Below are 26,573 nucleotides of genomic sequence, written 5' to 3'. Positions count from 1 at the left end.
TAAGTCCCGGCCTTGATCTGTATGTCTGTGCTAATGTTTGTGTATGTACACACAAACACATAAAAAATAACATGACAATTTGAGGAAGTTTTCATTGACTTTATTGCAATATATATAATAATATATTAACAGAATCTGAAATTAAAAGTGTTGTAACTTTTAAATTGTCACACCCAACTGGAAAAAGTGAATTTATTGCATTTAGCATTGAGCTCTTTGTTTACCTAAACAATTTTGATCAGAAGCAGTGTTATTAGCAGCCGTAGAGGAGGTTAATCCTCATGATGTCCCAGTAGGACATGCCCTGCCTCTGGCCGATCTGGACGTTGGGGTCGGGGATGGGGGTGATGGAGTCCATCCCGTACTGGATGGAGAAGGCCGTTCTTCCATAGTGCATGATGGAGGAGTAGTCGTAGGGAGTGTTGAGGTTGTTGGTGGACTGCTTGTAGAAGTTGTAGGCCATCTGCGGGTCGATGTTCTCCCAGTTGATCTTGACGTAGTAGTCGCGGTCGCTCCTGGTCTGTTCGTGCTGGAAGCCCAGAGCGTGGTTGATCTCGTGCTGGATGATGCCGTGGTAGAGGCAGCCCTGCCTGTTGAGAGAGAGCACCTGTCTGCCTCCCGTTCTCCCCAGAGCGGAGAAACATCCCACTTTGTTCTCGATGCTGATGTAGTCGTACTCGTTCTGACGGGGGACGAAGCGGAGGCAGGTGCTGCTGTGGAAGGCCTGCATGGCGTAGTCGATCTTCTGCCTCTCCCAGCCGCTGAACTCGCTGCTCACGGTGAAGGGGATCATCACCAAGCCGTTGGAAGCTTTCCTCCACAGGCAGTTCTGGGACCAGCACATCATGGCGTTTCTGGTTCTGGGAGCCAGCAGGTCTCCTTCCAGCAGAATCTCATCGGTGGCGTTGTTGGAGGTCAGAATCCTGGTGGTGATGTCCACGGCGTCCGGGACTTCTTCTCGGCCTCCTTCCTCCTGGAGAGGATGTGCCTGACAGAGGCCGAGCAGGAGCAGCAGCAGCAGGCTGACAGAAGGAGTCATCTTCAGGGTCGGTCTGGAGGCTGTGGAGCTTCTGTGGAGAGCTGCTGTGGAGAGACTCCGTGAAGCTTGATGTCTGACTCGGTTCAGTCCAGGGTCTTTATACTCTCCTCTACAGGTGTGTCTGCAGGAGGATTGTGGGTAGGGGTCTACACTGCCAGACCTAAATAAACATGTGAAGGGAGGACTCCACAGACAAACCTACTTTTTAAACATGGTTTGTTATCTGTGGTCATTAGATGGATGAGCACAGCGTTAGTAGGTGGTTTACTAGGTGGGCTTTGTCAAGCTAAACTCTTTGCATGGTCCTGAGCCAGTAAGACATCATTTTATCCCTGTCAAACTAGCCTTAACATGAGCATTTAATACATGTCTCTGTCTCTCTGAAGCCTTCTTTGTTATTTGCTATTTATTTGTGTTTATAACTAAATACCTGGAATGTAGTTCAAAATTTGACCAAATGATGGCGCTACATGAAAAGTCAGGGGATCACCAAAGTCAGTAGGATTCATCCTCTTGGGAACATCAATGTCTGTACAGTGATCCCTCCCTATAACGCGGTTTACTTTTCACGGTTTCGCTTCTTCACAGATTTGCATCGTGCATTGTGTTCTGCATTCTGATTGGCTAAAAAGTCACTCCGCTTCTTCTCTACCTGTGCGTCAATAACGTTGCAGTTTAATATGTACACGTACATAAAGCAGCTTGCCAAATTTACATTACGTACGTGCAAATTCTCTTGCAATTTCGAGTTTTGCCTATCACTATGTTCTTCTCCCGAACAAACACACCTGCACCGCGGGCTTCAAAAGAAGAAAACACTGCAGAGCGGAGTCAGGATGCAGCGGCTCAGTCTGAAGAGCAGTGAAATACACCTGAGTCACTATTTATCCGACTGTACTTTGTATTTTTTTCATAATCATTTTTAATTTTCTCCCGTTTAATCCAATTACTCGGGTCGCGGTGTAATCTAATCTAATCTCCGCAATTTGAAGCCTTCTGTTCACATTGATGATTAAAATTATTATTTGACAGTACAGTACAGAAGTTATTTGTTGAAAAAAACGTTTCTAAAGTACTTTTATTTGTGAATCAAATGCTTGAGCCTGTAAAATGGTTTGTTCTTTCTTTTCAATGTATAATAGAGTATTTAATTGTATAATAATTGTAAAAAAAAGAAAAATAAAGGTTTCTACTTCACAGATTTTGCCTATCACAGGTTCTTTTTGGAACGTAACCCCCGCGAAAAACAAGGGTATACTGTATACGATTTGCAACCAATCCATCATGTAGATGTTTACATATTATACAGGATAAGGGAAACCTTTGACTTCCTTTGAGAGTTATGGGACAGGTCAGGGGACCTCCACAGCCATTGGGACTCAGTGTCTCAGGGCCATGAATGTCTGTACAATATTTTACACCAACCCATCCAATTGTTGTTGAATCATGTCGGTCTAGACCAAAGTGGTGGATCGACTGACAGACCAACATTGTCACCCCTCTTTAAATTTTTTTGAAACGTTTGCAGCTGAGCTCTGTGAGTTGATGGTTGTACGTACCTGAGACTCACAAACTGGGGGCAGCACTGAGTGAGGTTCACCCACTGTACATTTTCATCAATTTGCAGCAGATTACTTGTTCACTGCAGGCTAAAGCTTGACTGATGTTACACAGGTGTTATGTTGGCTCGTGTTGCGATGCTGCAGCCGTGTATGACTTGACAGTAGATGGGAAAATGACGAGCTGAAGTTAGGGACCGTCTCAAAAGTGCATGAATAATCACCAAGAAAGCTTGTCAGATTTTGTTGACAACTTTCTGTTTTTTTATCGACACATCAAATCAACTTTAGTTTCTTCATAGTTGCAGATACAGGGATAGTAGCTTTGCTTTACCCCAATTAAGTAATCAATTCATTACCAGTATTAAATTAAACCATGAAACATATAATAACATTTTCTTGAGTAAGACATCAATAGAGAGCAGATTTTATTAGAGGGCTTTGTTAACTGACCCAAGACATGTCACATTATCAGAGGGTCCTGTTGCTACACTGATCTGACACTTCAACTGGGTTGGTGTGTTGTTTCCTTTTGTTGCAGGTACTGTAATATCATGTGTGTGTTCTAAAACAAAGAAAACAAAGCTCTTGGCTACAGATCTCCTGGGAGCAGTTTTACAGCTTGCTGCTCTCATTGAGATAATGTAGTTGTTTACAGTCAGTTGTTGACATCTCAATCTCAAAGCTAATGTGAGCTTTAAATTGACGTGTTTTCATCTCCTGTTTCTCCTCTGAAGTATTTACATGTTTGTCACTGTTTTGAGCATTATTATTTACATATTGTATAACATCATTGTTGTATTATCATCCTGAGTGCATTTCTTGATCTAGGCTGTTTTTGACATTTGTCAGCCAATTGGCCTTTGTGACAGTCCCTTAAAATCAGTGGAAGAGATTCCAGCTGCACTGCTGAGCAATCAGCCCAATAGTTCAATGATTGCATGTTTGGGAAAAAGCACATATTGGCTGATGTTTTGTCCCCTCTGCCACAGCGGTGCTAAATTCCATATCTCACTAATCACACTGTATTTATATTGTATGTTGTTATGTGTAAATGTATCTATGTTCTGGAGGCATGACTAATTCACACTTTGTGGAAACAAAACAGTGTGTGGGGACAACAACACCTATCTATTTATCTTGTGCCTTATTTTAATGCGTGTATTATGTCAAATTTTTGCAGTCACACAAATAGAGAAAAACAACTTGACAAAGATCAGTCATTTTGCACGTCTTTATTACAGATAATTTAGGCATGTGGAGAGTCATATATTCTGTTCTGTTTGAAATAATATGGCGAAAGAAACTGAAATCTTTAGCATGAATTCCATAGCTTATAGTGGCTGTAGACTGAAGAAACAGAAAACGGGTGAATTTGTTGCATTGAGCATCTGCAGTGTTATTAGCAGCCGTAGAGGAGGTTAATCCTCATGATGTCCCAGTAGGACATGCCCTGCCTCTGGCCGATCTGGACGTTGGGGTCGGGGATGGGGGTGATGGAGTCCATCCCGTACTGGATGGAGAAGGCCGTTCTTCCATAGTGCATGATGGAGGAGTAGTCGTAGGGAGTGTTGAGGTTGTTGGTGGACTGCTTGTAGAAGTTGTAGGCCATCTGCGGGTCGATGTTCTCCCAGTTGATCTTGACGTAGTAGTCGCGGTCGCTCCTGGTCTGTTCGTGCTGGAAGCCCAGAGCGTGGTTGATCTCGTGCTGGATGATGCCGTGGTAGAGGCAGCCCTGCCTGTTGAGAGAGAGCACCTGTCTGCCTCCCGTTCTCCCCAGAGCGGAGAAACATCCCACTTTGTTCTCGATGCTGATGTAGTCGTACTCGTTCTGACGGGGGACGAAGCGGAGGCAGGTGCTGCTGTGGAAGGCCTGCATGGCGTAGTCGATCTTCTGCCTCTCCCAGCCGCTGAACTCGCTGCTCACGGTGAAGGGGATCATCACCAAGCCGTTGGAAGCTTTCCTCCACAGGCAGTTCTGGGACCAGCACATCATGGCGTTTCTGGTTCTGGGAGCCAGCAGGTCTCCTTCCAGCAGGATCTCATGGGTGGCGTTGTTGGAGGTCAGAATCCTGGTGGTGATGTCCACGGCGTCCGGGACCTCTTCTCGGCCTCCTTCCTCCTGGAGAGGATGTGCCTGACAGAGGCCGAGCAGGAGCAGCAGCAGCAGGCTGACAGAAGGAGTCATCTTCAGGGTCGGTCTGGAGGCTGTGGAGCTTCTGTGGAGAGCTGCTGTGGAGAGACTCCGTGAAGCTTGATGTCTGACTCGGTTCAGTCCAGGGTCTTTATACTCTCCTCTACAGGTGTGTCTGCAGGAGGATTGTGGGTAGGGGTCCACACTGCCAGACCTAAATAAACATGTGAAGGGAGGACTCCACAGACAAACCTACTTTTTAAACATGGTTTGTTATCTGTGGTCATTAGATGGATGAGCACAGCTTTAGTAGGTGGTTTACTAGGTGGGCTTTGTCAAGCTAAACTCTTTACATGGTCCTGAGCTAGTAAGACATCATTTTATCCCTGTCAAACTAGCCTTAACATGAGCATTTAATACATGTCTCTGTCTCTCTGAAGCCCTCTGTGTTCATATTTGTTACTTGCTGTTTATTTGTGTTTATAACTAAATACCTGGAATGCTGTTCAAAATTTGACCAAATGATGGCGCTACATGAAAAGTCAGGGGATCACCAAAGTCAGTAGGATTCATCCTCTTGGGAACATCAATGTCTGTATACGATTTCCAGCCAATCCATCATGTAGATGTTTACATATTATACAGGATAAGGGAAACCTTTGACTTCCTTTTGAGAGTTATGGGACAGGTCAGGGGACCTCCACAGCCATTGGGACTCAGTGTCTCAGGGCCATGAATGTCTGTACAATATTTTACACCAACCCATCCATCTGTTGTTGAAACATTTCGGTCTAGACCAAAGTGATGGATCGACCGACAGACCTGCATTGTCATCCCTCTTTTAATTTTTTTTAAAAAGTTTGCAGCTGAGCTCTGTGAGTTGATGGTTAAACGTACCTGAGACACACAAACTGGGGCCAGCACTGAGTGAGGTTCACCCACTGTACATTTTCATCAATTTGCAGCAGATTCCTTGTTCACTGCAGGCTAAAACTTGACTGATGTTACACAGGCGTTATGGTGGCTCGTGTTGCGATGCTGCAGCCGTGTATGACTTGACAGTAGATGGGAAAATGACGAGTTGAAGTTAGGGACCGTCTCAAAAGTGCATGAATAATCACCAAGAAAGCTTTTCAGATTTTGTTGACAGCTTTCTGTTTTTTTTTTATCGACACATCAAACCAACTGTCCTTTCTTCATAGTTGCAGATACAGAGACAGTAGCTTTGCTTTACCCCAATCAAATGATCAATTTATTATCAGTATTAAATTAAACCATGGAACATATAATAACATTTTCTTGAGTAAGACATCAATAGAGAGCAGATTTTATTAGAGGGCTTTGTTAACTGACCCAAGACATGTCACATTATCAGAGGGTCCTGTTGCTACACTGATCTGACACTTCAACTGGGTTGGTGTGTTGTTTCCTTTTGTTACAGATACTGTAATATCATGTGTGTGTTCTAAAACAAAGAAAACAAAGCTCTTGTCTACACATCTCCTGGGAGCAGTTTTACAGCCTGCTGCTCTCATTGAGATAATGTAGTTGTTTACAGTCACATCTCACAGCTGCTTCAGTATAGCACATTACATACTGTAGACATGTTTGTATTATATCCCATCCCAGTCATTCATTACAGGTGTGGACATCTCAATCTCAAAGCTAATGTGAGCTTTAAATTGACGTGTTTTCATCTCCTGTTTCTCCTCTGAAGTATTTACATGTTTGTCACTGTTTTGAGCATTATTATTTACATATTGTATAACATCATTGTTGTATTGTCATCCTGAGTGCATTTCTTGATCTAGGCTGTTTTTGACATTTGTCAGCCAATTGGCCTTTGTGACAGTCCCTTAAAATCAGTGGAAGAGATTCCAGCTGCACTGCTGAGCAATCAACCCAATAGTTCAATGATTGCATGTTTGGGAAAAAGCACATATTGGCTGATGTTTTGTCCCCTCTGCCACAGCGGTGCTAAATTCCACATCTCACTAATCACACTGTATTTATATTGTATGTTGTTATGTGTAAATGTATCTATGTTCTGGAGGCATGACTAATTCACACTTTGTGGAAACAAAACAGTGTGTGGGGACAACAACACCTATCTATTTATCTTGTGCCTTATTTTAATGCGTGTATTATGTCAAATTTTTGCAGTCACACAAATAGAGAAAAACAACTTGACAAAGATCAGTCATTTTGCACGTCTTTATTACAGATAATTTAGGCATGTGGAGAGTCATATATTCTGTTCTGTTTAAAATAATATGGCGAAAGAAACTGAAATCTTTAGCATGAATTCCATAGCTTATAGTGGCTGTAGACTGAAGAAACAGAAAACGGGTGAATTTGTTGCATTGAGCATCTGCAGTGTTATTAGCAGCCGTAGAGGAGGTTAATCCTCATGATGTCCCAGTAGGACATGCCCTGCCTCTGGCCGATCTGGACGTTGGGGTCGGGGATGGGGGTGATGGAGTCCATCCCGTACTGGATGGAGAAGGCCGTTCTTCCATAGTGCATGATGGAGGAGTAGTCGTAGGGAGTGTTGAGGTTGTTGGTGGACTGCTTGTAGAAGTTGTAGGCCATCTGCGGGTCGATGTTCTCCCAGTTGATCTTGACGTAGTAGTCGCGGTCGCTCCTGGTCTGTTCGTGCTGGAAGCCCAGAGCGTGGTTGATCTCGTGCTGGATGATGCCGTGGTAGAGGCAGCCCTGCCTGTTGAGAGAGAGCACCTGTCTGCCTCCCGTTCTCCCCAGAGCGGAGAAACATCCCACTTTGTTCTCGATGCTGATGTAGTCGTACTCGTTCTGACGGGGGACGAAGCGGAGGCAGGTGCTGCTGTGGAAGGCCTGCATGGCGTAGTCGATCTTCTGCCTCTCCCAGCCGCTGAACTCGCTGCTCACGGTGAAGGGGATCATCACCAAGCCGTTGGAAGCTTTCCTCCACAGGCAGTTCTGGGACCAGCACATCATGGCGTTTCTGGTTCTGGGAGCCAGCAGGTCTCCTTCCAGCAGGATCTCATGGGTGGCGTTGTTGGAGGTCAGAATCCTGGTGGTGATGTCCACGGCGTCCGGGACCTCTTCTCGGCCTCCTTCTTCCTGGAGAGGATGTGCCTGACAGAGGCCGAGCAGGAGCAGCAGCAGCAGGCTGACAGAAGGAGTCATCTTCAGGGTCGGTCTGGAGGCTGTGGAGCTTCTGTGGAGAGCTGCTGTGGAGAGACTCCGTGAAGCTTGATGTCTGACTCGGTTCAGTCCAGGGTCTTTATACTCTCCTCTACAGGTGTGTCTGCAGGAGGATTGTGGGTAGGGGTCTACACTGCCAGACCTAAATAAACATGTGAAGGGAGGACTCCACAGACAAACCTACTTTTTAAACATGGTTTGTTATCTGTGGTCATTAGATGGATGAGCACAGCGTTAGTAGGTGGTTTACTAGGTGGGCTTTGTCAAGCTAAACTCTTTGCATGGTCCTGAGCCAGTAAGACATCATTTTATCCCTGTCAAACTAGCCTTAACATGAGCATTTAATACATGTCTCTGTCTCTCTGAAGCCTTCTTTGTTATTTGCTATTTATTTGTGTTTATAACTAAATACCTGGAATGTAGTTCAAAATTTGACCAAATGATGGCGCTACATGAAAAGTCAGGGGATCACCAAAGTCAGTAGGATTCATCCTCTTGGGAACATCAATGTCTGTACAGTGATCCCTCCCTATAACGCGGTTTACTTTTCACGGTTTCGCTTCTTCACAGATTTGCATCGTGCATTGTGTTCTGCATTCTGATTGGCTAAAAAGTCACTCCGCTTCTTCTCTACCTGTGCGTCAATAACGTTGCAGTTTAATATGTACACGTACGTAAAGCAGCTTGCCAAATTTACATTACGTACGTGCAAATTCTCTTGCAATTTCGAGTTTTGCCTATCACTATGTTCTTCTCCCGAACAAACACACCTGCACCGCGGGCTTCAAAAGAAGAAAACACTGCAGAGCGGAGTCAGGATGCAGCGGCTCAGTCTGAAGAGCAGTGAAATACACCTGAGTCACTATTTATCCGACTGTACTTTGTATTTTTTTCATAATCATTTTTAATTTTCTCCCGTTTAATCCAATTACTCGGGTCGCGGTGTAATCTAATCTAATCTCCGCAATTTGAAGCCTTCTGTTCACATTGATGATTAAAATTATTATTTGACAGTACAGTACAGAAGTTATTTGTTGAAAAAAACGTTTCTAAAGTACTTTTATTTGTGAAACAAATGCTTGAGCCTGTAAAATGGTTTGTTCTTTCTTTTCAATGTATAATAGAGTATTTAATTGTATAATAATTGTAAAAAAAAAAGAAAAATAAAGGTTTCTACTTCACAGATTTTGCCTATCACAGGTTCTTTTTGGAACGTAACCCCCGCGAAAAACAAGGGTATACTGTATACGATTTGCAACCAATCCATCATGTAGATGTTTACATATTATACAGGATAAGGGAAACCTTTGACTTCCTTTGAGAGTTATGAGACAGCTCAGGGGACCTCCACAGCCATTGGGACTCAGTGTCTCAGGGCCATGAATGTCTGTACAATATTTTACACCAACCCATCCAATTGTTGTTGAATCATTTCGGTCTAGACCAAAGTGGTGGATCGACTGACAGACCAACATTGTCACCCCTCTTTAAATTTTTTTGAAACGTTTGCAGCTGAGCTCTGTGAGTTGATGGTTATACGTACCTGAGACTCACAAACTGGGGCCAGCACTGAGTGAGGTTCACCCACTGTACATTTTCATCAATTTGCAGCAGATTCCTTGTTCACTGCAGGCTAAAGCTTGACTGATGTTACACAGGTGTTATGTTGGCTCGTGTTGCGATGCTGCAGCCGTGTATGACTTGACAGTAGATGGGAAAATGAGGAGCTGAAGTTAGGGACCGTCTCAAAAGTGCATGAATAATCACCAAGAAAGCTTGTCAGATTTTGTTGACAACTTTCTGTTTTTTTATCGACACATCAAATCAACTTTAGTTTCTTCATAGTTGCAGATACAGATATAGTAGCTTTGCTTTACCCCAATTAAGTAATCAATTCATTACCAGTATTAAATTAAACCATGAAACATATAATAACATTTTCTTGAGTAAGACATCAATAGAGAGCAGATTTTATTAGAGGGCTTTGTTAACTGACCCAAGACATGTCACATTATCAGAGGGTGCTGTTGCTACACTGATCTGACACTTCAACTGGGTTGGTGTGTTGTTTCCTTTTGTTGCAGGTACTGTAATATCATGTGTGTGTTCTAAAACAAAGAAAACAAAGCTCTTGGCTACAGATCTCCTGGGAGCAGTTTTACAGCTTGCTGCTCTCATTGAGATAATGTAGTTGTTTACAGTCAGTTGTTGACATCTCAATCTCAAAGCTAATGTGAGCTTTAAATTGACGTGTTTTCATCTCCTGTTTCTCCTCTGAAGTATTTACATGTTTGTCACTGTTTTGAGCATTATTATTTACATATTGTATAACATCATTGTTGTATTATCATCCTGAGTGCATTTCTTGATCTAGGCTGTTTTTGACATTTGTCAGCCAATTGGCCTTTGTGACAGTCCCTTAAAATCAGTGGAAGAGATTCCAGCTGCACTGCTGAGCAATCAGCCCAATAGTTCAATGATTGCATGTTTGGGAAAAAGCACATATTGGCTGATGTTTTGTCCCCTCTGCCACAGCGGTGCTAAATTCCATATCTCACTAATCACACTGTATTTATATTGTATGTTGTTATGTGTAAATGTATCTATGTTCTGGAGGCATGACTAATTCACACTTTGTGGAAACAAAACAGTGTGTGGGGACAACAACACCTATCTATTTATCTTGTGCCTTATTTTAATGCGTGTATTATGTCAAATTTTTGCAGTCACACAAATAGAGAAAAACAACTTGACAAAGATCAGTCATTTTGCACGTCTTTATTACAGATAATTTAGGCATGTGGAGAGTCATATATTCTGTTCTGTTTGAAATAATATGGCGAAAGAAACTGAAATCTTTAGCATGAATTCCATAGCTTATAGTGGCTGTAGACTGAAGAAACAGAAAACGGGTGAATTTGTTGCATTGAGCATCTGCAGTGTTATTAGCAGCCGTAGAGGAGGTTAATCCTCATGATGTCCCAGTAGGACATGCCCTGCCTCTGGCCGATCTGGACGTTGGGGTCGGGGATGGGGGTGATGGAGTCCATCCCGTACTGGATGGAGAAGGCCGTTCTTCCATAGTGCATGATGGAGGAGTAGTCGTAGGGAGTGTTGAGGTTGTTGGTGGACTGCTTGTAGAAGTTGTAGGCCATCTGCGGGTCGATGTTCTCCCAGTTGATCTTGACGTAGTAGTCGCGGTCGCTCCTGGTCTGTTCGTGCTGGAAGCCCAGAGCGTGGTTGATCTCGTGCTGGATGATGCCGTGGTAGAGGCAGCCCTGCCTGTTGAGAGAGAGCACCTGTCTGCCTCCCGTTCTCCCCAGAGCGGAGAAACATCCCACTTTGTTCTCGATGCTGATGTAGTCGTACTCGTTCTGACGGGGGACGAAGCGGAGGCAGGTGCTGCTGTGGAAGGCCTGCATGGCGTAGTCGATCTTCTGCCTCTCCCAGCCGCTGAACTCGCTGCTCACGGTGAAGGGGATCATCACCAAGCCGTTGGAAGCTTTCCTCCACAGGCAGTTCTGGGACCAGCACATCATGGCGTTTCTGGTTCTGGGAGCCAGCAGGTCTCCTTCCAGCAGGATCTCATGGGTGGCGTTGTTGGAGGTCAGAATCCTGGTGGTGATGTCCACGGCGTCCGGGACCTCTTCTCGGCCTCCTTCCTCCTGGAGAGGATGTGCCTGACAGAGGCCGAGCAGGAGCAGCAGCAGCAGGCTGACAGAAGGAGTCATCTTCAGGGTCGGTCTGGAGGCTGTGGAGCTTCTGTGGAGAGCTGCTGTGGAGAGACTCCGTGAAGCTTGATGTCTGACTCGGTTCAGTCTAGGGTCTTTATACTCTCCTCTACAGGTGTGTCTGCAGGAGGATTGTGGGTAGGGGTCTACACTGCCAGACCTAAATAAACATGTGAAGGGAGGACTCCACAGACAAACCTACTTTTTAAACATGGTTTGTTATCTGTGGTCATTAGATGGATGAGCACAGCTTTAGTAGGTGGTTTACTAGGTGGGCTTTGTCAAGCTAAACTCTTTACATGGTCCTGAGCTAGTAAGACATCATTTTATCCCTGTCAAACTAGCCTTAACATGAGCATTTAATACATGTCTCTGTCTCTCTGAAGCCCTCTGTGTTCATATTTGTTACTTGCTGTTTGTGTTTATAACTAAATACCTGGAATGCTGTTCAAAATTTGACCAAATGATGGCGCTACATGAAAAGTCAGGGGATCACCAAAGTCAGTAGGATTCATCCTCTTGGGAACATCAATGTCTGTATACGATTTCCAGCCAATCCATCATGTAGATGTTTACATATTATACAGGATAAGGGAAACCTTTGACTTCCTTTTGAGAGTTATGGGACAGGTCAGGGGACCTCCACAGCCATTGGGACTCAGTGTCTCAGGGCCATGAATGTCTGTACAATATTTTACACCAACCCATCCATCTGTTGTTGAAACATATCGGTCTCGAGCAAAGTGATGGATCGACCGACAGACCAGCATTGTCATCCCTCTTTTAATTTTTTTTAAAAAGTTTGCAGCTGAGCTCTGTGAGTTGATGGTTATACGTACCTGAGACACACAAACTGGGGCCAGCACTGAGTGAGGTTCACCCACTGTACATTTTCATCAATTTGCAGCAGATTCCTTGTTCACTGCAGGCTAAAACTTGACTGATGTTACACAGGCGTTATGGTGGCTCGTGTTGCGATGCTGCAGCCGTGTATGACTTGACAGTAGATGGGAAAATGACGAGTTGAAGTTAGGGACCGTCTCAAAAGTGCATGAATAATCACCAAGAAAGCTTTTCAGATTTTGTTGACAGCTTTCTGGTTTTTTTTTATCGACACATCAAACCAACTGTCCTTTCTTCATAGTTGCAGATACAGAGACAGTAGCTTTGCTTTACCCCAATTAAATGATCAATTTATTATCAGTATTAAATTAAACCATGGAACATATAATAACATTTTCTTGAGTAAGACATCAATAGAGAGCAGATTTTATTAGAGGGCTTTGCTATTTGACCCAAGATGTGTCACATTATCAGAGGGTCCTGTTGCTACACTGATCTGACACTTCAACTGGGTTGGTGTGTTGTTTCCTTTTGTTGCAGGTACTGTAATATCATGTGTGTGTTCTAAAACAAAGAAAACAAAGCTCTTGGCTACACATCTCCTGGGAGCAGTTTTACAGCCTGCTGCTCTCATTGAGATAATGTAGTTGTTTACAGTCACATCTCACAGCTGCTTCAGTATAGCACATTACATACTGTAGACATGTTTGTATTATATCCCATCCCAGTCATTCATTACAGGTGTGGACATCTCAATCTCAAAGCTAATGTGAGCTTTAAATTGACGTGTTTTCATCTCCTGTTTCTCCTCTGAAGTATTTACATGTTTGTCACTGTTTTGAGCATTATTATTTACATATTGTATAACATCATTGTTGTATTGTCATCCTGAGTGCATTTCTTGATCTAGGCTGTTTTTGACATTTGTCAGCCAATTGGCCTTTGTGACAGTCCCTTAAAATCAGTGGAAGAGATTCCAGCTGCACTGCTGAGCAATCAACCCAATAGTTCAATGATTGCATGTTTGGGAAAAAGCACATATTGGCTGATGTTTTGTCCCCTCTGCCACAGCGGTGCTAAATTCCATATCTCACTAATCACACTGTATTTATATTGTATGTTGTTATGTGTAAATGTATCTATGTTCTGGAGGCATGACTAATTCACACTTTGTGGAAACAAAACAGTGTGTGGGGACAACAACACCTATCTATTTATCTTGTGCCTTATCTTAATGCGTGTATTATTTCAAATTTTTGCAGTCACACAAATAGAGAAAAACAACTTGACAAAGATCAGTCATTTTGCACGTCTTTATTACAGATAATTTAGGCATGTGGAGAGTCATATATTCTGTTCTGTTTGAAATAATATGGCGAAAGAAACTGAAATCTTTAGCATGAATTCCATAGCTTATAGTGGCTGTAGACTGAAGAAACAGAAAACGGGTGAATTTGTTGCATTGAGCATCTGCAGTGTTATTAGCAGCCGTAGAGGAGGTTAATCCTCATGATGTCCCAGTAGGACATGCCCTGCCTCTGGCCGATCTGGACGTTGGGGTCGGGGATGGGGGTGATGGAGTCCATCCCGTACTGGATGGAGAAGGCCGTTCTTCCATAGTGCATGATGGAGGAGTAGTCGTAGGGAGTGTTGAGGTTGTTGGTGGACTGCTTGTAGAAGTTGTAGGCCATCTGCGGGTCGATGTTCTCCCAGTTGATCTTGACGTAGTAGTCGCGGTCGCTCCTGGTCTGTTCGTGCTGGAAGCCCAGAGCGTGGTTGATCTCGTGCTGGATGATGCCGTGGTAGAGGCAGCCCTGCCTGTTGAGAGAGAGCACCTGTCTGCCTCCCGTTCTCCCCAGAGCGGAGAAACATCCCACTTTGTTCTCGATGCTGATGTAGTCGTACTCGTTCTGACGGGGGACGAAGCGGAGGCAGGTGCTGCTGTGGAAGGCCTGCATGGCGTAGTCGATCTTCTGCCTCTCCCAGCCGCTGAACTCGCTGCTCACGGTGAAGGGGATCATCACCAAGCCGTTGGAAGCTTTCCTCCACAGGCAGTTCTGGGACCAGCACATCATGGCGTTTCTGGTTCTGGGAGCCAGCAGGTCTCCTTCCAGCAGGATCTCATGGGTGGCGTTGTTGGAGGTCAGAATCCTGGTGGTGATGTCCACGGCGTCCGGGACCTCTTCTCGGCCTCCTTCCTCCTGGAGAGGATGTGCCTGACAGAGGCCGAGCAGGAGCAGCAGCAGCAGGCTGACAGAAGGAGTCATCTTCAGGGTCGGTCTGGAGGCTGTGGAGCTTCTGTGGAGAGCTGCTGTGGAGAGACTCCGTGAAGCTTGATGTCTGACTCGGTTCAGTCTAGGGTCTTTATACTCTCCTCTACAGGTGTGTCTGCAGGAGGATTGTGGGTAGGGGTCTACACTGCCAGACCTAAATAAACATGTGAAGGGAGGACTCCACAGACAAACCTACTTTTTAAACATGGTTTGTTATCTGTGGTCATTAGATGGATGAGCACAGCTTTAGTAGGTGGTTTACTAGGTGGGCTTTGTCAAGCTAAACTCTTTACATGGTCCTGAGCTAGTAAGACATCATTTTATCCCTGTCAAACTAGCCTTAACATGAGCATTTAATACATGTCTCTGTCTCTCTGAAGCCCTCTGTGTTCATATTTGTTACTTGCTGTTTGTGTTTATAACTAAATACCTGGAATGCTGTTCAAAATTTGACCAAATGATGGCGCTACATGAAAAGTCAGGGGATCACCAAAGTCAGTAGGATTCATCCTCTTGGGAACATCAATGTCTGTATACGATTTCCAGCCAATCCATCATGTAGATGTTTACATATTATACAGGATAAGGGAAACCTTTGACTTCCTTTTGAGAGTTATGGGACAGGTCAGGGGACCTCCACAGCCATTGGGACTCAGTGTCTCAGGGCCATGAATGTCTGTACAATATTTTACACCAACCCATCCATCTGTTGTTGAAACATATCGGTCTCGAGCAAAGTGATGGATCGACCGACAGACCAGCATTGTCATCCCTCTTTTAATTTTTTTTAAAAAGTTTGCAGCTGAGCTCTGTGAGTTGATGGTTATACGTACCTGAGACACACAAACTGGGGCCAGCACTGAGTGAGGTTCACCCACTGTACATTTTCATCAATTTGCAGCAGATTCCTTGTTCACTGCAGGCTAAAACTTGACTGATGTTACACAGGCGTTATGGTGGCTCGTGTTGCGATGCTGCAGCCGTGTATGACTTGACAGTAGATGGGAAAATGACGAGTTGAAGTTAGGGACCGTCTCAAAAGTGCATGAATAATCACCAAGAAAGCTTTTCAGATTTTGTTGACAGCTTTCTGGTTTTTTTTTATCGACACATCAAACCAACTGTCCTTTCTTCATAGTTGCAGATACAGAGACAGTAGCTTTGCTTTACCCCAATTAAATGATCAATTTATTATCAGTATTAAATTAAACCATGGAACATATAATAACATTTTCTTGAGTAAGACATCAATAGAGAGCAGATTTTATTAGAGGGCTTTGCTATTTGACCCAAGATGTGTCACATTATCAGAGGGTCCTGTTGCTACACTGATCTGACACTTCAACTGGGTTGGTGTGTTGTTTCCTTTTGTTGCAGGTACTGTAATATCATGTGTGTGTTCTAAAACAAAGAAAACAAAGCTCTTGGCTACACATCTCCTGGGAGCAGTTTTACAGCCTGCTGCTCTCATTGAGATAATGTAGTTGTTTACAGTCACATCTCACAGCTGCTTCAGTATAGCACATTACATACTGTAGACATGTTTGTATTATATCCCATCCCAGTCATTCATTACAGGTGTGGACATCTCAATCTCAAAGCTAATGTGAGCTTTAAATTGACGTGTTTTCATCTCCTGTTTCTCCTCTGAAGTATTTACATGTTTGTCACTGTTTTGAGCATTATTATTTACATATTGTATAACATCATTGTTGTATTGTCATCCTGAGTGCATTTCTTGATCTAGGCTGTTTTTGACATTTGTCAGCCAATTGGCCTTTGTGACAGTCCCTTAAAATCAGTGGAAGAGATTCCAGCTGCACTGCTGAGCAATCAACCCAATAGTTCAATGATTGCATGTTTGGGAAAAAGCACATATTGGCTGATGTTTTGTCCCCTCTGCCACAGCGGTGCTAAATTCCATATCTCACTAATCACACTGTATTTATATTGTATGTTGTTATGTGTAAATGTATCTATGTTCTGGAGGCATGACTAATTCACACTTTGTGGAAACAAAATAGTGCGTGGGGACAACAACACCTATCTATTTATCTTGTGCCTTATCTTAATGCGTGTATTATTTCAAATTTTTGCAGTCACACAAATAGAGAAAAACAACTTGACAAAGATCAGTCATTTTGCACGTCTTTATTACAGATAATTTAGGCATGTGGAGAGTCATATATTCTGTTCTGTTTAAAATAATATGGCGAAAGAAACTGAAATCTTTAGCATGAATTCCATAGCTTATAGTGGCTGAAGACTGAAGAAACAGAAAACGGGTGAATTTTTTGCATTGAACATCTGCAGTGTTATTAGCAGCCGTAGAGGATGTTAATCCTCATGATGTCCCAGTAGGACATGCCCTGCCTCTGGCCGATCTGGACGTTGGGGTCGGGGATGGGGGTGATGGAGTCCATCCCGTACTGGATGGAGAAGGCCGTTCTTCCATAGTGCATGATGGAGGAGTAGTCGTAGGGAGTGTTGAGGTTGTTGGTGGACTGCTTGTAGAAGTTGTAGGCCATCTGCGGGTCGATGTTCTCCCAGTTGATCTTGACGTAGTAGTCGCGGTCGCTCCTGGTCTGTTCGTGCTGGAAGCCCAGAGCGTGGTTGATCTCGTGCTGGATGATGCCGTGGTAGAGGCAGCCCTGCCTGTTGAGAGAGAGCACCTGTCTGCCTCCCGTTCTCCCCAGAGCGGAGAAACATCCCACTTTGTTCTCGATGCTGATGTAGTCGTACTCGTTCTGACGGGGGACGAAGCGGAGGCAGGTGCTGCTGTGGAAGGCCTGCATGGCGTAGTCGATCTTCTGCCTCTCCCAGCCGCTGAACTCGCTGCTCACGGTGAAGGGGATCATCACCAAGCCGTTGGAAGCTTTCCTCCACAGGCAGTTCTGGGACCAGCACATCATGGCGTTTCTGGTTCTGGGAGCCAGCAGGTCTCCTTCCAGCAGGATCTCATGGGTGGCGTTGTTGGAGGTCAGAATCCTGGTGGTGATGTCCACGGCGTCCGGGACCTCTTCTCGGCCTCCTTCCTCCTGGAGAGGATGTGCCTGACAGAGGCCGAGCAGGAGCAGCAGCAGCAGGCTGACAGAAGGAGTCATCTTCAGGGTCGGTCTGGAGGCTGTGGAGCTTCTGTGGAGAGCTGCTGTGGAGAGACTCCGTGAAGCTTGATGTCTGACTCGGTTCAGTCTAGGGTCTTTATACTCTCCTCTACAGGTGTGTCTGCAGCAGGATTGTGGGTAGGGGTCTACACTGCCAGACCTAAATAAACATGTGAAGGGAGGACTCCACAGACAAACCTACTTTTTAAACATGGTTTGTTATCTGTGGTCATTAGATGGATGAGCACAGCTTTAGTAGGTGGTTTACTAGGTGGGCTTTGTCAAGCTAAACTCTTTGCATGGTCCTGAGCCAGTAAGACATCATTTTATCCCTGTCAAACTAGCCTTAACATGAGCATTTAATACATGTCTCTGTCTCTCTGAAGCCTTCTTTGTTATTTGCTATTTATTTGTGTTTATAACTAAATACCTGGAATGTAGTTCAAAATTTGACCAAATGATGGCGCTACATGAAAAGTCAGGGGATCACCAAAGTCAGTAGGATTCATCCTCTTGGGAACATCAATGTCTGTACAGTGATCCCTCCCTATAACGCGGTTTACTTTTCACGGTTTCGCTTCTTCACAGATTTGCATCGTGCATTGTGTTCTGCATTCTGATTGGCTAAAAAGTCACTCTGCTTCTTCTCTACCTGTGCGTCAATAACGTTGCAGTTTAATATGTACACGTACGTAAAGCAGCTTGCCAAATTTACATTACGTACGTGCAAATTCTCTTGCAATTTCGAGTTTTGCCTATCACTATGTTCTTCTCCCGAACAAACACACCTGCACCGCGGGCTTCAAAAGAAGAAAACACTGCAGAGCGGAGTCAGGATGCAGCGGCTCAGTCTGAAGAGCAGTGAAATACACCTGAGTCACTATTTATCCGACTGTACTTTGTATTTTTTTCATAATCATTTTTAATTTTCTCCCGTTTAATCCAATTACTCGGGTCGCGGTGGGCGGTGCTAATCTCCGCAATTTGAAGCCTTCTGTTCACATCGATGATTAAAATTATTATTTGACAGTACAGTACAGAAGTTATTTGTTGAAAAAAACGTTTCTAAAGTACTTTTATTTGTGAAACAAATGCTTGAGCCTGTAAAATGGTTTGTTCTTTCTTTTCAATGTATAATAGAGTATTTAATTGTATAATAATTGTAAAAAAAAAAGAAAAATAAAGGTTTCTACTTCACGGATTTTGCCTATCACAGGTTCTTTTTGGAACGTAACCCCCGCGAAAAACAAGGGTATACTGTATACGATTTGCAACCAATCCATCATGTAGATGTTTACATATTATACAGGATAAGGGAAACCTTTGACTTCCTTTGAGAGTTATGAGACAGCTCAGGGGACCTCCACAGCCATTGGGACTCAGTGTCTCAGGGCCATGAATGTCTGTACAATATTTTACAGCAACCCATCCAATTGTTTTTGAATCATTTCAGTCTAGACCAAAGTGGTGGATCGACTGACAGACCAACATTGTCACCCCTCTTTTAATGTTTTTAAAAAGTTTACAGCCGAGCTCTGTGAGTTGATGGTTATACGTACCTGAGACACACAAACTGGGGCCAGCACTGAGTGAGGTTCACCCACTGTACATTTTCATCAATTTGCAGCAGATTCCTTGTTCACTGCAGGCTAAAGCTTGACTGATGTTACACAGGTGTTATGTTGGCTCGTGTTGCGATGCTGCAGCCGTGTATGACTTGACAGTAGATGGGAAAATGAGGAGCTGAAGTTAGGGACCGTCTCAAAAGTGCATGAATAATCACCAAGAAAGCTTGTCAGATTTTGTTGACAACTTTCTGCTTTTTTATCGACACATCAAATCAACTTTAGTTTCTTCATAGTTGCAGATACAGATATAGTAGCTTTGCTTTACCCCAATTAAGTAATCAATTCATTACCAGTATTAAATTAAACCATGAAACATATAATAACATTTTCTTGAGTAAGACATCAATAGAGAGCAGATTTTATTAGAGGGCTTTGTTAACTGACCCAAGACATGTCACATTATCAGAGGGTCCTGTTGCTACACTGATCTGACACTTCAACAAACAACTGGGTTGGTGTGTTGTTTCCTTTTGTTACAGATACTGTAATATCATGTGTGTGTTCTAAAACAAAGAAAACAAAGCTCTTGGCTACAGATCTCCTGGGAGCAGTTTTACAGCTTGCTGCTCTCATTGAGATAATGTAGTTGTTTACAGTCAGTTGTTGACATCTCAATCTCAAAGCTAATGTGAGCTTTAAATTGACGTGTTTTCATCTCCTGTTTCTCCTCTGAAGTATTTTCATGTTTGTCACTGTTTTGAGCATTATTATTTACATATTGTATAACATCATTGTTGTATTGTCATCCTGAGTGCATTTCTTGATCTAGGCTGTTTTTGACATTTGTCAGCCAATTGGCCTTTGTGACAGTCCCTTAAAATCAGTGGAAGAGATTCCAGCTGCACTGCTGAGCAATCAGCCCAATAGTTCAATGATTGCATGTTTGGGAAAAAGCACATATTGGCTGATGTTTTGTCCCCTCTGCCACAGCGGTGCTAAATTCCATATCTCACTAATCACACTGTATTTATATTGTATGTTGTTATGTGTAAATGTATCTATGTTCTGGAGGCATGACTAATTCACACTTTGTGGAAACAAAACAGTGTGTGGGGACAACAACACCTATCTATTTATCTTGTGCCTTATTTTAATGCGTGTATTATGTCAAATTTTTGCAGTCACACAAATAGAGAAAAACAACTTGACAAAGATCAGTCATTTTGCACGTCTTTATTACAGATAATTTAGGCATGTGGAGAGTCATATATTCTGTTCTGTTTGAAATAATATGGCGAAAGAAACTGAAATCTTTAGCATGAATTCCATAGCTTATAGTGGCTGTAGACTGAAGAAACAGAAAACGGGTGAATTTGTTGCATTGAGCATCTGCAGTGTTATTAGCAGCCGTAGAGGAGGTTAATCCTCATGATGTCCCAGTAGGACATGCCCTGCCTCTGGCCGATCTGGACGTTGGGGTCGGGGATGGGGGTGATGGAGTCCATCCCGTACTGGATGGAGAAGGCCGTTCTTCCATAGTGCATGATGGAGGAGTAGTCGTAGGGAGTGTTGAGGTTGTTGGTGGACTGCTTGTAGAAGTTGTAGGCCATCTGCGGGTCGATGTTCTCCCAGTTGATCTTGACGTAGTAGTCGCGGTCGCTCCTGGTCTGTTCGTGCTGGAAGCCCAGAGCGTGGTTGATCTCGTGCTGGATGATGCCGTGGTAGAGGCAGCCCTGCCTGTTGAGAGAGAGCACCTGTCTGCCTCCCGTTCTCCCCAGAGCGGAGAAACATCCCACTTTGTTCTCGATGCTGATGTAGTCGTACTCGTTCTGACGGGGGACGAAGCGGAGGCAGGTGCTGCTGTGGAAGGCCTGCATGGCGTAGTCGATCTTCTGCCTCTCCCAGCCGCTGAACTCGCTGCTCACGGTGAAGGGGATCATCACCAAGCCGTTGGAAGCTTTCCTCCACAGGCAGTTCTGGGACCAGCACATCATGGCGTTTCTGGTTCTGGGAGCCAGCAGGTCTCCTTCCAGCAGGATCTCATGGGTGGCGTTGTTGGAGGTCAGAATCCTGGTGGTGATGTCCACGGCGTCCGGGACCTCTTCTCGGCCTCCTTCCTCCTGGAGAGGATGTGCCTGACAGAGGCCGAGCAGGAGCAGCAGCAGCAGGCTGACAGAAGGAGTCATCTTCAGGGTCGGTCTGGAGGCTGTGGAGCTTCTGTGGAGAGCTGCTGTGGAGAGACTCCGTGAAGCTTGATGTCTGACTCGGTTCAGTCCAGGGTCTTTATACTCTCCTCTACAGGTGTGTCTGCAGGTGGATTATGAGTTGGGGTCTACACTGTCAGACCTTAATAAACATGTGAAGGGAGGACTCCACAGACAAACCTACTTTTTAAACATGGTTTGTTATCTGTGGTCATTAGATGGGACATTTTTAACTAACCGTCTTGTGCTTTCCTCAGCCAATAAGACATCACATTTTCTGTTGTAAACCAAACCTTAGTTTGAGTAAAATTCTGTATATCTTGTCTCTTTAAAACTGAAATTACAGTACTAAGTTACAACAGTGCTTTAAACTAAATCCTATTGTTTGTATGCTAACATTGGTACTGTATTTTTCTCATATTAACAACTCATTAGCACTAAACAAACTACAGTTGAGGCTGATTTTGTCATAAATAAAATTATATTGGTGCTCAATGAAAAAATCCATGGATCACCAAAGTGATTAAATGAATCCTGATTATTGATAGAACATTTTGTACTAATCCATCCAACAGTCAAGACTTTTCATCAAGAGCCAACAATTTAACTGGGGGGAAAAGTCAGAAAATCGCCAAAGTTATTAGCATTTTCCTCTGGGCCATCAATGTTTGTCCAGTTTTCCAAGATAACCATCCAATAGTGGTTGAGATATATCAGTGTGACTACAGAGGTGACTGACCAGTCGACAATGACGTCCCTCTCGCATAGCCGATGGCTGAAAAATATCGGGTTCCAATCTTTGTTATTATTTTTTAAGGCTGTATTTTTGTTTGCATTGAACCACTGACTGTGTCTGTAGTTTATATCCATCACTAGTGGGTTTTGCACTGAAACAATGAGTCAATTAATGAGTCGGTATCTGACTAATCAAAAAAATAATGATAATAAATATGTTTTCATAAATACTTAAGTCACAAAAATGCCAAACATGCCAACATTCATTTAATAACCTTTAAACCTGTTACCTTGGGCTTTTTTCACTGTGTTGACAACAATTAATGGAGAAAATAATCAGAATATTAAGGGATGATGAAAAATAGATATATATAAATTTTAACAACTTAAGGGTTGTTCATGAGGTTTTTACCAAATTATTATGCTAGTCCATCTTTTGCATCCATTCGGGATATTGTAATAACTTGTGTGTACTCTATGGTTAAAACCAAAGCTCCTGTATACAGATCTCCTGGGAGTTGTTTAATAGGCCAGTGCTCTCATAGAAATTAACTTCATTATTAGCTGTTTAAAATAAAAGCTGGTTGCGCATACAGATTAATTCAGATCATAAATGTCAACTCTACCAAACTGAATGTTAACTCATGCAAGTGATTTTAATTATGTGTTTAATTACTGAAATGTCCAGTGAGGTCAAGAGTAGAATGACCTGAAGTCGCTTTATCACCAGCATGACAGGCAACCACCAATAAGAAGGTCACAGTCAGAGAGACATCGTCTGTTAAGATTCCCATCATACACAGCTCACAGAGATGTATTATACCCACCAAAATATGTATTTATTACAAATGGAAACATTTCAAATTAAAAATAAATGCATATCTGTCTGCAAATCAAACATGTTTTCATGTTATTGCTTTGTGACTTTTTTTCTTGTTCAGTTGGATAGATGTAGAAAAAAAGAAGAAAAAACAAATTCAGATATTTTTAACACAGCTTCAACATGTTTTTTGTAACACCAAAGTTGGAGAGTTTCCAAGCCACTGCTTAGTGCAGATATTCAACAATCATTGAGAAATCAACCACAGAACGAGACATTATACTGTACATTCAACAACAATACACTATTTTCTTAAAACAAAGCCAACAACGGCTATCAAAGGTTTGAGCATTAAATATAAACTCTGACATCATTTGCATCTGTGCTCTGGTAATTTATTGGCTTGTTACAGGATAAATGCATGAATGCATTCTTCTTCCTGTGGACCTTGTGATTAAGAGGCATCCTAGAATAATGTCTTCAGTTGACTTGCACTGCATCAGCAAGCACTGTGGTTGATCTTAAATCACCCCGGGTACTCTGAATGACTCCATGAGAAATGGACGCTCTTCCTGCTGAGTCCACAGTTTGCCTGATAGATTGTGCTGCTTCAGATGCTATTGAATCGGTCCTGATAGAGCATCTGAATGGTCTGAGGATTATTGTAAGCCAAAAGCTGGGGAGTGAGTGGTAAGTGACCTTGGCACTCAGTGCTCTTATTTCACGGTTATGATGGAGGATTTTTCCGCCCTGTGTTTGTTTCTGCTGTCTCTGTGGCACTCCGTTCTGCCACTCTGCTGTCATTTTCATTACTTCTGAATGACAAACTTCAGTGTGGATGAACGGCATCATTCTGATCCCTGATACAAACCGTGCAAACACTTTTCCATCTTTGTACTTTAAAAAATGAAATTGGTGCTGTGACTCAAAGTGAATGTTTGCCTTTTACACCAGGTATAAAACAACAGGGTCGTTTTAAATTTGGTAACATAAAACTGGAGGTAATGGTACAGCTGAAGGGAGTATTACAGAAGCGAGTCCTTTTTTTGAGGTGCTGCTCCTCTAATTCAACCGTGACATCCAGATTTCCAGGAGGCATTAACTTTAAATAGCACAATGGAGAGTTGCATTGCATCTGCGTGAATGGTAGCTGGATAACTTACACTGCACCAGCAATACCAGTCCTGTAATGGTTTTTTCCTTTCTCATGTTTTGATTTTGCCAGAGTTAAAGAAGCACAACCAATCCATTTACTGGACAAAAGCATTAAGACAGGTGTTACTGTTTTGCAAGAATGGTGGCTACAGAGGTCAGAAATTCAGTTCTCACAAGAGCTATTAAGTACATTGTACGAACATGCCCTTTAACAAGATGCACGCCGCCTTCTCATCATGTAGCCACTCTAAGGAAGAGACTCACACCACCTTCTGTGTCAAAATACAGAGTGCACATTGAAAATCATAAAATAAATATGGCGCAGCCGCAGATTGTAATATTCCCTAAGCCTTTGTCCACAGTGATACCACGGTGCTTCACCTTGAGTTCATGTAAAACAGCTACTGCAGTGCAATACACTGGGCTTGCTGATGTGTGTAATACAGTTCTTTTGTGGCAAGTGTTGAATTTTTAACCACCGTGAAGCTATCTGAGTCCACTTCAGTCGAGCATGACAGTAGATTACCTCGGCTGAAGCTCCTTTCACAACAACAGAATAATAATATAACACTGCAGTGGACAGTCGTGGGGCTGGGGGGCAACTGCCCATCCTCTTTTTTGTTGAGACCCTTATTATCCAGTGACTGTTTCTATAATGAGATACTTCCATGCTCCATGTTTACCCTAATGAGACACTGCTTGAGTGGCCCCAAATGTCTCTCTGGTTGTGACCCTTTGGTTAGCTCGAGTGCCACACTGTAGCCCTGGGGGAAACATGAGCAACCCAAAAACAAGTGGTTACCTAAATGCTCAGCCTTGCACAGTCCTGCCCCATAGAAAGTCTGGGTATGTTGCTGAATAGTAACCTAACCTCTATTCAAATTAATATAAATTACATATGAAGGCCTGAAATAAAGTATGCTGCATAAAGTTATCGAGGCAGCGACCATCTCTGGAAGGTAAAGGCAAAGATGAAAACTGGTGTCATTTTTTTAATGACTTATTATTTATTAATTCCTTCTTTTCATTGGACCCCACCAGAAAATAAAGTGAAGTTTCCAAAAAGATATGCAGTTTGATGAGAAACACAAACCTGCACCATGTTCTGAAAAGTGTAAACTGTCCGCATTCAGTTTATTCCAGATGTTTGAGAATGATATTAGCAATAGCACCATCCACCCACTCTGCCTTCCCTCTTGCCATTCCACCTGCCTGACTTTTCTCCGTCTGTCTGATCTTGGTGGTCATACTGAAAACATTTCGCTCGACTGTGTGCTGCTGTCGTGACAGAACTGTTGCTCAAGCATTTCAGCGAGACAGAGTGAACAGCAAATCCTGTCGCCTCTGACTTCTTACTGCGAGACATCATGACCTCGGTGACCGAGCACCTGCATCTCACACAGTAACTTTGTTCTGTACATTCACACTAAGCTGCCTCATGCAACCTCGCTGGTCTACTGGCCCTGCAGCAGTGGGAAGCTGTGGGCTTCAGTGTCCCGCTGCACCTCACCAGACCTTGATGGAGAATCAGAGAGGACAGCGGTGACCTTCTCGAAGCGGGATATCTTCTGGTGAATTATATTATATTGCATATAACATACAATAGGAAACAGCAGATTAGTGCAGCAGGAGGCTTCAGCTGTGAGGAAACGAGTGTCAAAGCACAAAATAATATGAAGTTAGTGGCCTGAGGGCCCGAAACACAATGATCCAATTCTGAAAGCTCCCTGTTGGTGTGGTGGACAAGTCCTACAGAGATGATGTCTGATGTGGTGGTGGCCTGTTAAAGCTGCTTCACTATGATTTTGGTTTACTGTAGCAATTTTAATCTGCAAAGTAATATCGGAGCACAACATTTGTTATTGACAAGTAAAAATTTGCTGTGTCATTTTTAGTCACTTGATTTGTCAGTGTGCGCTGATGGGGACGCTTCGGTTAAATTTAGCTTTTTTTGTGGCGATGATTAAGCTGAAAGTCTGCACAGGTAAAATGATGATGCGGGGAAACACGTTGACGGAAGGGGGAGGAACAGAAAGAGAGAGAGAGAGAGAGATTACACCGCCCTCGCCGTGCTTTGGTCCATGGATGGGAGGAGGAGGAGCATCATAACACCGCCTGAAGGACGCAGAGCTGCGGCTCGGAACAGGGCTGAGAAACCAAATCCAGTCGGTACCAGTCCTGGGTGGAGATGTAACATCCCGGATGTGGAGAAACATCGTCCT

General features: G+C 43.4%; 6 protein-coding genes across 6 annotated transcripts; all 6 read right to left on the bottom strand.

Annotated features, from left to right (window-relative positions):
- Positions 1-253: 253 nt before the first annotated feature.
- LOC121610747 (high choriolytic enzyme 1-like) lies at positions 254-4,786 on the bottom strand. The gene is made up of 3 exons (XM_041943004.1): positions 4,640-4,786; positions 1,143-1,158; positions 254-963 (listed from the first exon to the last, which is right to left on the bottom strand). The coding sequence occupies exons 1-3, from the start codon at positions 4,784-4,786 to the stop codon at positions 254-256; spliced, it is 873 nt and encodes a 290-aa protein (XP_041798938.1).
- Positions 4,787-7,114: 2,328 nt separating this feature from the next.
- Positions 7,115-7,900, bottom strand: LOC121604280 (high choriolytic enzyme 1-like). Its single transcript, XM_041933798.1, has one exon. The coding sequence runs from the start codon at positions 7,898-7,900 to the stop codon at positions 7,115-7,117; it is 786 nt and encodes a 261-aa protein (XP_041789732.1).
- A 2,963-nt stretch (positions 7,901-10,863) lies between these two features.
- On the bottom strand, positions 10,864-11,649 carry LOC121604677 (high choriolytic enzyme 1-like). Its single transcript, XM_041934285.1, has one exon. It carries the CDS (start codon positions 11,647-11,649, stop codon positions 10,864-10,866), a length of 786 nt encoding a protein of 261 aa, XP_041790219.1.
- A 2,324-nt stretch (positions 11,650-13,973) lies between these two features.
- LOC121604585 (high choriolytic enzyme 1-like) lies at positions 13,974-14,759 on the bottom strand. Its single transcript, XM_041934178.1, has one exon. The coding sequence runs from the start codon at positions 14,757-14,759 to the stop codon at positions 13,974-13,976; it is 786 nt and encodes a 261-aa protein (XP_041790112.1).
- A 2,324-nt stretch (positions 14,760-17,083) lies between these two features.
- Positions 17,084-17,869, bottom strand: LOC121604852 (high choriolytic enzyme 1-like). The gene has a single exon (XM_041934525.1). It carries the CDS (start codon positions 17,867-17,869, stop codon positions 17,084-17,086), a length of 786 nt encoding a protein of 261 aa, XP_041790459.1.
- Positions 17,870-20,837: 2,968 nt separating this feature from the next.
- LOC121604616 (high choriolytic enzyme 1-like) lies at positions 20,838-21,623 on the bottom strand. The gene has a single exon (XM_041934544.1). It carries the CDS (start codon positions 21,621-21,623, stop codon positions 20,838-20,840), a length of 786 nt encoding a protein of 261 aa, XP_041790478.1.
- Between the last annotated feature and the right edge of the window lie 4,950 nt (positions 21,624-26,573).

Source organism: Chelmon rostratus, chromosome 1, assembly GCF_017976325.1.
Source record: "Chelmon rostratus isolate fCheRos1 chromosome 1, fCheRos1.pri, whole genome shotgun sequence".
Taxonomy (NCBI): domain Eukaryota; kingdom Metazoa; phylum Chordata; class Actinopteri; order Chaetodontiformes; family Chaetodontidae; genus Chelmon; species Chelmon rostratus.
This window is presented reverse-complemented; position numbering and strand designations above follow the sequence as displayed.